Source organism: Jaculus jaculus, chromosome 1 (genome assembly GCF_020740685.1).
Source record: "Jaculus jaculus isolate mJacJac1 chromosome 1, mJacJac1.mat.Y.cur, whole genome shotgun sequence".
NCBI classification, from domain to species: domain Eukaryota; kingdom Metazoa; phylum Chordata; class Mammalia; order Rodentia; family Dipodidae; genus Jaculus; species Jaculus jaculus.
The window spans coordinates 101,370,427-101,383,088 of record NC_059102.1 but is presented as its reverse complement, the minus strand read 5'-3'; the positions used below and the strand labels follow the sequence as shown (position 1 = coordinate 101,383,088).

The 12,662-nt window shown below is 44.4% G+C and overlaps 1 protein-coding gene across 1 annotated transcript in view; it reads right to left on the bottom strand.

Annotated features, from left to right (window-relative positions):
- Positions 1–315: 315 nt before the first annotated feature.
- Positions 316–12,662, bottom strand: part of Aco1 (aconitase 1) — a 58,669-nt gene continuing 46,322 nt past the window's right edge. Inside the window, exons 15-21 of the mRNA XM_045153230.1 lie at positions 12,237–12,361; positions 11,156–11,260; positions 10,383–10,525; positions 9,301–9,448; positions 5,089–5,211; positions 3,309–3,494; positions 316–2,448 (exon numbers count right to left, since the gene is read on the bottom strand). Of these exons, the coding sequence (XP_045009165.1) occupies positions 2,335–2,448; positions 3,309–3,494; positions 5,089–5,211; positions 9,301–9,448; positions 10,383–10,525; positions 11,156–11,260; positions 12,237–12,361 (944 nt within the window). The 3' untranslated portion in view covers positions 316–2,334. The remainder of the gene's footprint in view (positions 2,449–3,308; positions 3,495–5,088; positions 5,212–9,300; positions 9,449–10,382; positions 10,526–11,155; positions 11,261–12,236; positions 12,362–12,662) is intronic.

The following is a 12,662-nucleotide window of genomic DNA, read 5'->3' as shown; positions in this document are numbered from 1 at the left end:
GGATTTTTTTTTCTCCCCAGAAGTAGGGTCTTGCTCTAGCTAAGGCTGACTTGGGCTTCACTATGGTGTCTCAGGCTGGCCGCAAACTCACAGCCATCCTTCTATCTCTGCCTCCCATGTGCCGGAATTATAGGTGTGTACCACCACACTTGGCATGATTGTTTTTAACATGAACCCCACACAGACAAAGTACAAGCAACAAAAATAAAAATGGGTAAAATGGTTGCATCAAAATTAATATCTGTAGCCAAGGAACAGGAGTGAACCTATGGAACTGGAGAAAATACTCAAAATCAAAACTCAAAAATCAAAACGTGAAAGGATATGAAATTTCTTTGGGGAGGAATCAGTTTAAGAGCTCTTTTGTACAACATGATGATTACAATTAATAGCAATATATTACGATCTTTTGAAAGTATATTTTTAACAGTCACTAACAGTTATCTCATGACAAAAACAATTATGTGAGGTAATACATGTTAGCTGAATTTAGATACTCAACAGTGTTTACATATTTCAAAATCAAGTTGTTCACAGTAATACAATTTTTACTTCTCAATAAAAAAGTTGAAGATAGAAAACAAAGCCTCCCTCACATTACATTTTAATCCATAACAAAAGCACTATCTGGGCTGAGCCAAGGTAGACTACGTATGGTCCTATCCTTAGTTTTCTAGTTCTTATATAGCTCTGACGGAATCAGGCCCCATGGCAGGAGCACTCAAGAAAAGGGGCAGCTGGCTAGCTCCCACAGGGAATAAACTCAGAGGGAATTCATGACTTACAAGTGGTTAAGACCTGGAAAAATCTTTTCTGGACTTAAAATGCGTTACTTTGTTACCTTGTGGTACTGCTGGGGAACACGCAGGGACGTGAGCAAGCTGGGCAACCCCTGAGCTACATACCAGGCCTCATGATCTGTTGTTTATCCTAACATGTATAGTGGAACTAATAATACTTTGCCCGTTTCAATGTATTGCTAACCTTTGTATTAAAAACTGAATGACAAAAGTAATTATTATAAGGATTTAAACTGTAAGATGTCCAGTTAGGGACTGAGAGTGTCTGCTTTCCCAAAGTTCCTATGTTGAAACCCTAACCCTAAAAGTAGCCTGGTGATTAGGTACTCTAAAATGAGGTTATGAGGATAGGGCCCTATATTCTGTATAATTAGTGTTCTTATATGAAAAGAGACCAGGAAGCCAATTCTTTCTCTTCTGAAGCATATACCAAGGAAAGGCCATCTACAAGCCAAAAAGAGTGTGCTCAGCAGAGACTGACGCAGCTAGAACTTGGCCTTGGACTTACAGGCCCCAGAACTGTGAGAATACAAAATACACCATTCATACATTCTGTGACATTTTGTTAGAACAGCCTGAACAGATGAAGGTATGCCCTGAAACTTCAGTCATGAAAATGAAGAGACTTGTGGCCACTAAAAAGCTATGACTGGCTCACCATACTAACATCTTTGCTACTGCTACCAAGCCACTTTACCTCCTTCCCTGCCGCTCGCAAACAGGCAGTAATACAGTGCTTCCTCAACATGCCCTCTATACCAGTCCAGTGTAGGGTTAGTTGGAAAAACCAGAGAACATGAAGATCTTCCAGGCTTCAGGATGGTATTCCTCCTGGTATCACAAAGCCATGACCACATTCCCAGCAAAACTTAATTCCAAAGCCAACACATTTTCCATGAACATATATTTAATAGTATTCAAACTAGAAATCCTGTGGGCTGAGGATAGTAAAAGAAAAATCTCTCTTTCTCATGTTGATCTATCAAAAAGTTCATAATTATAAAACTCCAATGTCTGACTTATCCACAGGTGTTTTGCTTGCTCACTACTATGATGTGAAGTGTAAAAAAGTTCTTACCTATCCACATCAGTTAACACTGGGGTAACATGCAGAGGCCGGGGCCCCTGATGGGAGGGTCTCACTGAACAGAGGAAACAGTGAGGAAGTCAGAAGGATGGAGACACTTCTGAGAATACTTGCTAGTGTTCAACTAAAAATTAGTAATTAGGGGTGCATTAAAAATCAATGTCCTATGGTCAGTAACTTTAAAGAAAAACTAGTTCTGGTACTAATGATTTTTCCATGGTTCTATCAAAATTATACAAAAGGATAAGAAGATTAACAAAAATAGAGAATGTAGAAACTTCTGGCTCTGTGCTTCTAGCAATGGCATTCAAACTGCAGCGCCCACTTGCTGTCTTCAAGGCAACACCCAAATGGAGGTAGGGGAGGCTGCTCCCCAGTCCATGGCTGGCTGGGACTTGGGTGCCTCATGGGTGCAGAAGCAAGGGCAGGTCGCCGAGGAAACAGGGCCTACTGGGCCATCTTGCGGATCATGTAGTTGAGGATGCCTCCATTGTGGAAGTAAGTGAGCTCCACGTCAGTGTCGAACCTCATCACAGCCTGGAAGGTCTTCCCAGTATCCAGCTGCCATGGCAAAGAAGCAGAGAAGGGGTGAGAGCCGCCTCCCGTCTCAGGGAGACGCCATCCTGCCTCCAGCCGGCCACGCCAAGTGCGGTGCGCACGCCAGCATGCCGGCAGTACGTGGAGCTGGTGGTCTCTGGCTCTGGCCCAGCCCTGCCTAATGAGAACCCGCTTTTCAACAAGACCTCTGACAGACTCATTTACCCATTCTGAAAAAACACTGCTGAATATAAATGATGTAGCTGGGAGGCACCTGAGCATGAAAAACGGCCTCATAAGGCAACAGTCACTCACTAGTGAGGCTGGGTGGCTTTTGTAAGCTTTCCGGGCACAGGCCTCTGGGTGGCTGCCTTTCAGGCAGAGGGCCCGGCTGCTCACCCTGCAACATGGAGCTCAGCCCTGCCTCTGCTGCACACCAAGTCACCCGGGCTTCTTCTGTGGATGGGTCTTTATCACCCTTGGCTAAGTAAAGCCTGGGCCTGGGGTGAGGCTCAAAGAGAGGGTGAATGTGTATGGTGGTCACATTTTCATAACAAAAAAGTTGTTTAGATAATGTAAAATGTCATCCTCCAACTTTCATCACTATTCTGTGGGGTGAGTGGGACTGAAAGAATAGAGACTGGGGCTGGCTAGGGATGGGAGCTAAGACTGGAGCTGATGGACACAATGAATGAAGAGAAATACCCACTACGCCAACAGGTATCAACTGTGTCAAGTTGTTCAGGCAAGTGGGGAAGGTGCCAGTAGGACTCCAAGTCTAATGCGGTTCTACTGTGTGATTTTCCCTCTGAAATTCTCTTCCCACTAATTTCCTTCCAGGGAGATGATTACAACGGACTCTGCATGGAGGAGCTTTTGCTCACCTTGACCTGAACGTTCATGCGCGGTCTGAGGTCTTCAGGAATGCTGATGGTGTACCGTTCCCGCCCTGTGAGTCCCAGGGAGTCTGCGCTCTCCCCAGGGAGGTACTCGAGGGGAATCACTCCCATTCCGACAAGGTTACTGCGGTGGATGCGCTCGTAGCTCTCCGCCAGTACAGCTTTGATGCCCTGATGAGCCAAGAGTTTGGACACATTGTCAACCTTTTGCTTCGGGTACACAGAAACTTTACAAAATGCTAGTTCTTAAGACAGTTTTCATAGCTTAATTCTAAGGATCTTTTAGTCTTTAAGATATTACTGCATAGCTATAAATAACCTTGTGAGTCCTACCTGACTGCCTATAATGCACCAACACTATGTAAGCAGAACGGTGGGTTCTCTCCTACCCTCCACCACTGTGTGACATTACAGATGCTATTACTGCCCCCTTTATTTTCATGTGGTCTAACCACCCACTGAAGTTTGTTAAGATCCCTTAACAAACTGCCACTGTATCTGGAATCTATACCCTCAACATAACAAAACATAAAGTTATTTTGTTTTCCTTATGTTTCTCTTACATTTTCCCTTATTTTATAGGTACATTAAGCAGCAAAAAGGTATAATCTAGAGAGTAGCTTTCAGCACATGCTACAGTGACTGTGCACTGTTTTAATACTTCTTCTTTCAAGGATCAAACTGCACTGAATAGTGTTCATGCTCCCCATAAAGGGTATTTACTGTTAGTGTAGATAATTAGTACTATACCACAGAACCAATGAAGCAGACTACCTTATTAATGGGGCTTCCCCATTAGTTATTACTAGCTAATTTGGGGCATACTTTTGAGACACGGCACCAGACTCCTCTTGGGAGCTTATTGAGACATATATTCTTGGATAACACCAAGATTTGCTATAGGCAGTGTGAGATGGCAGGGGGACAGTGAGTTTTATAAATTCTGAGAACTAGGGCTACAGAGATGGCTTAGCGGTTTTAAGCGCTTGCCTGTGAAGCCTAAGGATCCCGGATCAAGGCTTGATTCTCCAGGACCCACGTTAGCCAGATGCACAAGGGGGCGCACCCGTCAGGAGTTCATTTGCAGTGGCCGGAGGCCCTGGCGTGCCCATTCTGTCTCTCTCTCTATCTGCCTCTTTCTCTCTCTCTGTCTGTCACTTTCAAATAAATACACACAAAAAAAAAAAATTTAAAAAAAAGTTCTGAGAACTTTGACTATTAGGTAGTGGTTCTCAAACAGAATTACATATAAAAATCACCAATTAGAGTAGATTCTTTGGGGAGACCAAGAAAAAAGGTCTTTAAGAAAACATCCTACAAATGTTTCTCAAGTTGAGTACCACTGCCCCAGAGGATTCTTTGGGACAGGAGAGAGCTTACAGAGATGTATGTGTTTGCTGTGGGGGAAGCAAACAGTGGCCTGAGCTCTGTCACTGGCTGTGCCGCAGGGTAAGGCCACAGCTTCCTGTCCCTCTATGGGGTGGCAGTGTGCTCGGCTGGGCAGTGCAGCACTGAAACTGCCCAACTTGAGATTCCACAGGCCTTCCTCCAAATGGAAAATACAGAAGCCCCCAAAGCCTATGGTGTGTGACTGATCCAAGGGAACCCCTTCACCTCTACTATGTTGCCCTTGGCGGAGTGTAATAAATACAGATCTGCCCGCAAGCAGGGACTGAGGGAGCTCTTTCAGGATATCTTGGAGAGCAGAACAACCGAATTTACTCCTGGGTGCCCACCAGCTGGGAGGTCTCTGCTCCACACTCACCAGTAGGAAAGGGCCCTTGGCCGCCCAGTCTCGGGAGCTGCCGGAGCCATACTCTTTGCCAGCCAGAACAATCAGGGGAAGGCCAGCCTGCTGGTACCGCTCAGCAGCATCAAACACATCAAGCTGGAGAAGAGAAAAGGAAGGCTGAACAGATGCCGGAAAGGCAGACTGGACATTGGACCCTGGAAAAAGTGCAGGGTTAGCAGGTCTGTAGACAGCTGAGTCAATGCAGAACCCAACTACTGTCCAATTTTATAAAAATATTCAAATCCTAGGGTATTGGGAGGAAAAAAGGAAACTAGATGTTTACTAAACTATTTTGGGATTTGGAAAACAGAATCCTCCTAAGCTCAATATCTGAGACTCAGAAATAACTGGTTACAAGAAAAAAAAAATCACCCCCTCCACCCCACAGAACACAGGCAATGTGTACTGACTGGTATTATATAAAACACAAAGTCTTGTCCTTGCTACATACAGGCCAAGGGAGGAGGTAACAGCAGCATGAATAGAAGCAAGACCCAATAATGGTCAGAAAAAGTGAAATCCCCTAATTTGTGTGTGTGTGTGTGTGTGTGTGTGTGCACATGGGTGTACTGATGCATGCACCCCATGCAATGCCTGCAGAGGACAGAGGGGAACACAGGGTGTCCCCATCAGTCTTAACTTTTGTTGAGACAGGGTTTCTCACTGAATCTGGAGCTGCTGTTTTCAGTCAGAATGGCTCACCAGAGCACCCCAGTGATTCTCTGGTCTCCATCCTCCCACTTACACGTAGTTACTGTGGCCACACCAAGCTTTCTGTAGCGTGCCGAGCGTCAAATCCAGGCTGTCTCAGATGCTCTCAGGTATTCATGCCAGCACTCTTACCTGCTGACTACTCATTTCCCAGCCCCTCAGCTAATATTTTAACATGAGAAACACGCTACAGAAGTAGACTTATCATAGTAATATGAATATTCTGCTAGATTGAGAATTCACACAAATTTGATATGATCGTTGGTGACTGAGTAAGGAAACTATTTTCCTTAGCAAAGTGAGTCGGAAAGCAATGTCTCTTAAAGGAGAATCACTTACTCACTGTGGTGGTTTGATTCAGGTGTCTCCCATAAACTTAGGTGTTGTAAATGCTAGGTTCCCAGCTGATGGAGATTTAGGAGTTAATGCCTTCTGGAAGCAGTTGGGGGCGGGCTTATGGGTGTTATAGCCAGTTTCCCTTTGCCAGTGTTTGGCACACTCTCCTGTTGCTATGGTCCACCTTATGTTGGCCAGGGGGTGATGTCCACTCTCTGCTCATGCCATCATTTTCCCCTGCCATTGTGGTGCTTCCCCTTGAGCCTATAAGCCAAAACAAACTTTTTCCCCCACAAGCTGCTCTTGGCTGGGTGATTTCTACCAGCAACGTGAACCTGGCTGCAACACACGCTTTACTCACTGAGATTAGAGTGCGCGCCACACAAGCACGAGGAGCCGAGGGTGTGGTGCGGTGGAGTGTGCCCGTAACCCCATGCTAGGGATGTAGAGACAGAGTTCTTAGGGCACAAGGGCTAGCTAGTTAAAGCACATCAGTTCAAAAGGTAAGGTGGCCATGCTGGGGGGTTCCTTTCAGTCTCCTTTCCTAGATCACACATATTTTCCCTTTTTGGTTAACTTCCTCCTTTTTGTGGATCGCGGTCACCAAGGGGCTTCCTAAGAAGGATCCATGGATGTCCTCGAAGTCTTTGATACTTGAGCATTCAAAACAAAGAGCACTGCCTGGGAGTGGTCATCCTCCTCTCTCTAAGTTTCCAGTGCTGCTGTTAGGAAGCCTGGAAAATTTCTGATCCTCTGCCACTGTATGTAAGCGGGTTTTCCCTTGCTGGAACTTTCTACATCCTTTCCTAACCTCTGCTGTTGTAATTCCACAATGACGTGTGTCTCTTCAACGTGGATTCTCAGCTCCTTCAGCCGTGGACACGTACTCCTTGTGCTATTTCTCTAATCACTTCCTTCCTGCTCTGTGTCTGTTTTCCTTTAGTCCCTCTCATTAGTCAGATACTGAGCCACCTGTGTTCTGTCCTTAATTGTCTTCTTACATGTTCTCTTGAAAGTTCCCTGTGTTGTTCTGTTCTATATGCGTGGAGATTTTCAAAACTAATCTATCTTTCCTGCGAAACTTTTGAGGGACTTCTTTTAAAGCTCTTGGCTTGTGATTGTTATTTTGAAGCAATGGCAAAATTGAGTCACCTCTGACGAGATGATTCTACACCATGGCTTAACTAATTTCTTATTCTTTGGGAATTGAGCTTAAATAGACTTTGAATGAAATGTCGGTCTGTTTTAAAGTATTTTGAAAGTTTTCTTCTAATCTTCACAATGTCCTATCCTGCTCCTCCCTTCCCAGTCTTTGTCTAGGCCCATCTTTCAAGTCCAAATCTTGGTCCCATCACCCGTGCATCCCTGAGTCTAAATTCCTCATTTAATTAAGGCGAGGCACATATTTTCTTTTTTGTTTTCCGCGGTAGGGTCTCATTCTACCCTAGGCTGACCTAGAATTCACTAGGTAGTCTCAGGGTGTCCTCAAACTCACGGTGATCCTCCTACCTCTGCCACCCAAGTGCTGGGATTAAAAGCATGTGCCACCACATCAGCTTGACTACACATGTTCTATCATAGCAGGACTTATAAAAATGTGTCACTTCGGTGCAGCTGCCTGGGCCCTCCCTTTAGCGTACACCCTTGTCTTTCCTATGGTCTCTTGAGTATTTCATATTAAGTGATCCCTATTTCATATAAGCATTTATTATTCATCTACTGGGTTAGATCCTTACAAGGAACCAATATAGTTTGCTTTACAAAAATAGTCTATTCTGAGTGAGGCAACATGCAGGGTGGCAAAGGGCACAAACTTCAGGGCTAGGTTTGGGGGTTTAATCTCAGCTTTCCCAATGTGTGAGCTGAGGGGTCACATGACCTTTCTATTCTCTACCTTACATTCTCAACTGAAACACAGATAATTATGGTGTCTACCTCAAAGCACTATTACTAGTATTAAATAAATGAACATATGCAAAGAGCTTGTAATTGTGCCTGGAGTGGAGCAAGGTACACCGAAATGTTAGCTACCATTATTTTTGCTTAATTTGCAAGGCTATTTGCAGGAAGTTTCACAAAATTTCTTGGGGACCCATGCCACGTGGCAGGCATCATACAGGATTTTACAGGTCATTCTGTTTTAAGTGGCAGAACTGTGTAAGCCAGGTGTTATTTTTACCTCATGGACTGAAAGAGAAAATGAAGCCTAGAGAAAGAAATAAGTGGCCAAGCACAGTGTGAGGAGCTGAGACCTACGCCCAGGCTTGTGTGTTTACGTATGGGCTTCCCCACCTCTCACACCCCACGCTTAAAAACAAACAGCCCCGGACATATACCAGCTTCAAACAGTTGCCCTCAGCACTCAAGCAGGCATCAAAGGACTCCTGTATTATTCCTTGTTTTCCTAGCGGGTGCGGTGAATTAAATCAAACACTAATAAGACTATAAGTATATACTTCTTGATAAACAGCCTCTAATCCACAATTTCCTCTTCAAATACTTTAAAACAGACCAACATTTCATTCAAAGTCTATTTAAGCTCAATTCCCAAAGAATAAGAAATTAGTTAAGCCATGGTGTAGAATCTTTTTATTTTCTTAGCATGCATGTGTGTGTGTGTGTTTGTGTTGTATAGTGTATGTGGCATGTATACATATGTGTTTGTGTGTGAAGATGGAGCAGAACATCGATGTCCTCCCCTAACTGGTCATCTACTTTGTTTCCTGAGAAAGTTTCTCACTGAGCACACAGCTGCCAGCTCTTTTGTAGACTGGCTCAGCAGTGAGCCCCAGTGACACTCCTATGTGTCTCTGACGTTGCAGGCCTGCGTGGCCACACCCAGCTCTGTATGCAGTGCTGGGAATAAGCTCGGTCCATCCAGGGTTTCATGCTTGCAAGATAAGTGCTCTTACCCACTGAGCTATCTTCCCAACCCTGGTGTAGGCTCTCTAAGCAAGAAGAGGTTTTAAATTCTACCAGCGACAACATAAGGGCACCTGGCCAGAGGAATATAGGAAGCCAGAAGAAGAATGCAGCTGCAAAGGAAAAGCAGAGTCGAAGGAAAGTCACTGAGAAAACGGTCAATCCCCCAGAGCCTAAAAACTACTGCTTTTTGAAGGAAGAAGGGAAAATACTCACAATTTCTCCAGAAGGAAGATGTATAGTCTGTGGAGCCTGCTTGTTCAAAAATTTGTTCAACAAGCGAATGTTGGCAAAGGTCCCCCGTGCCATAATGGCATCGTTTCCTCGGCGGGAGCCGTAAGAATTGAAATCTCGTGGAGTTAGGCTAACGACCAGAACAAGAAAGGAGATAGTTTAGGGAAGTGAGCACGGATTAAACTTAGCTTACACCCAGAGAAGAATGCCATAAACATAGCTATTTCACTAAACTTCCAAGAACTGTTCTCCAAGGCAGGGCAGCTATTCTCAAAGCTCCAGCTGAGGGAAGTCAGAAGCGGGCTGCACTGGGCAGAAAGGCAGAAGTTAAGCTCCTGCGTCAATTTAGTGTCTTCCCAATCTGGACAGAAAATCAGAAGGAGCTCTACAAGGAGTCTTTATCCTACTAACTCCTCAGGTAGCTTGTACAGCTATATATAAGGTAAGAAGCTAAACTGAAAACAAAACAGGGGCTGGAGAGATGTCTTAGGGGTTAGGGTTCCCAAATCTCTTAAGTAATCAGGAACTCAATACAAAAAAGAAGCAACTTTCAGAAGTTTACATAGTTTACAACTTTCAGAAGATAAAAATTATAGCACTAAACCAAATTAATGTCAGTATTTACATGACAGAAGAGGATGCTGTCATTCTGAATGCTGTCATATCTGAGGGACATATGAAGGGGTGAGTGAGCTGCAAATTCCTTAAGCAGTTCTCTGTAAAGATCAAGTTTCTCCACCAGGGCACAAGCAGTGTGTTTCTGGTTATGTCACTGTTGAACCTCAAGGCTGTGCCACAAGCTGGGAGGAGGGAAGACACCTGAGTCTAAGGCATACACCTGCCCAAGAGTTACTTTCCCTTTCTCTCTGCTGCCACTCAAGAGCTCTTGTGGAGCTACCAAGTAACAAAACAGGAAAATCAACTGGCTTTCCCATACTCGCGGTCAGTGAAAAACCAGTCTGATTGAGACCACGTGAAACAGAGACCTAGCTTCATTCACCCTCCGCACTCCTTTACTCCACCTGTGCTTTTCGCCTCTCCCACCCCACCTCACTCACACTTACCCTCTGTTAGTTAAGTAGCGAGCAGCAGGGCTGTTTCTGGCAATATTTCCAGCTGGGGAGATATGGTCAGTTGTTACCGAGTCTCCCAAATTTAATAGCACATAGGCATCCACTATAGATTGTGGGGGCTGGAGATCCAGGGTCTAGCAAAACATACAATTAGTCAGTAGTTTCCCAAGTTTCTCAAACAGGTAACCAGCTGACCACAACAGTAGTTGAACCACACTGACAGCTCTATATCTATCCATGGAAAATTCTAGTTTCCTGGTTTATAGCAAAGATGCAAGTGAAGTGCATTCACTCAAAACATTACTATTTTAGTCTTAATTAGGAGTGAAGTACAGGCCACATTCCCTCAAAAGCAGCAGGAATACAACCACATATAACACTCTCTTCAGCTCCTCACAAGTTTTCAGATGCTGACTTCTTTTGTATCCTTCCCTAATGAACCATCAGGGGTGTAAGACTTAAAGATGGCAGGTCCTGGGGATGTTCTGGAATAGTCCTGCAGGCCTGACAGGGTCCTCATCTAGGTGATGTTTGCATACCAGAGTGCCTTGCAGAGCCACACAGAACCTCTGTCCAGAGAAACAGTCCTTAGAGCCAAGCCTCCCAGCCTCCTACAACACGTTCCAGCATTACCTGCCTGAGTATGCCAAGGTTTTCATGGAATTAGCAGTCCATGCCAGTGGTGAGAGAACACAGTGCATGCTATGAGGGAAAAATCTTTTACGTAACTTGTTTTGTTAAAAAAGTAAAAAAAAATATCATACCAGGTTTTCAAAGAATGGTGGTGATTTAATGTATGTAGATTTAGGATTCCAGAAATACAGCTTGTCTGACGGGGCTGCTAAGGCATTCCAGCTTTTGTTTACAGTCTTAATAAAAGAAAGAAAGACCTAATCATATTCCATTTCAGGGAAAACTTACATTCAAACTAAGAGGTAAAATAAAAACTTTTTATTCTTAACAGACACACACAAGGCTTCCTTCATACTAAAATCAAGTCTTGCTACTTAATGTAGGAATCCTAAGACCTACTAAAAAGGCAGGAATGATCCTACTTCCTAGGAGGCACACCTAGGTGACTCTCTCACATCCAGCCACTTTGTCCCATGATTGAGATATGTAGAGACTGCTTCTCACTATTGCCCTCTTGCTCGTTCTCATGGAAACCATCTACCATGCTGATACTGCGAAGAGGCCCAGGTAGACATTGCTGTGGGAGGCCTCCTGGGAACCTCAGCCCAACCCCCATAGGAGTGGGCCTCAGTGGATGCCAGCCCAGAGGGAAGGACATTGATTGGAGCAGTGTGAAGGCAGAGGTACCCAGAGAGCCTGCACCTGGATTCCTGACCATAGAAACTGACTTATCTTTTTGGTACAACATTCTAAATTTCACATGTTTGGTATACATCATAGATAATGGATATATGTTCTTAAAATTGGGCTAAACACGGGCTGGAGAGATGGCTTAGCAGTTAAGGCACCTGCCTGTAAAGCCTAAGGACCCAGGTTCAATTCCTTAGTACCCACGTTAAGACAGATGCCAAGGTAGCACATGCATCTGGAGTTTGTTTGCAGTGGCTGGAGGCCCTGGTGTATCCATTCTCTCTCTACCCCCTCCCAACCTCTTTCTCTATCTCTCAAATTAATAAATATTTTTTAAAAAAGAATGGGATCCACAGTAGAAAAGCGACCAAGAACCTTTCCCTAGTTATCTAAAGAAATAAATGCTCCTCTCTGCAGTTTACACTCCTGTCTAGCTCCTCGAGGTCTGTAGCTAGGACACAGAGCAGAGGTGTTTACAGTGCCTGAGAACAGAACGGGCGGCAGGGCAGAGAAGGGCTTCACCTCAATTTTCTGATAGACCTCCTTAAACATCCCGGGGATGACATACTGCCGCTCCACCTCCTGGATCTCATCTCGAGTTGGCCAGATATCCTTCAGAAACACTTGCCGTCCCTGTGCATTCACTCCTGGGGGAAACATGCCACTAATGAGAAAAAGAACATCAAACAACTCCATTTTCATTATCAGATAGTTGAATTTGTTTCCTCTCAAAAATTATATTTTCTCTGTCTCTCCTTCCCTTCCTCTCATTTTAAGCAGTCTCAGTTGAGCCCAGTTGAACCTGAAACTTACTCTATAGCCTAGGCTGGCCTAGAACTCATTGTAATCCTCCTATCTCAGCCTCCAGAGTGCTAGGATTAAAAGCATAAAAGTCATCATGCCCAGTTAGGAGTTATGTTAGATAAAGTCTATACAAACACTCAACTA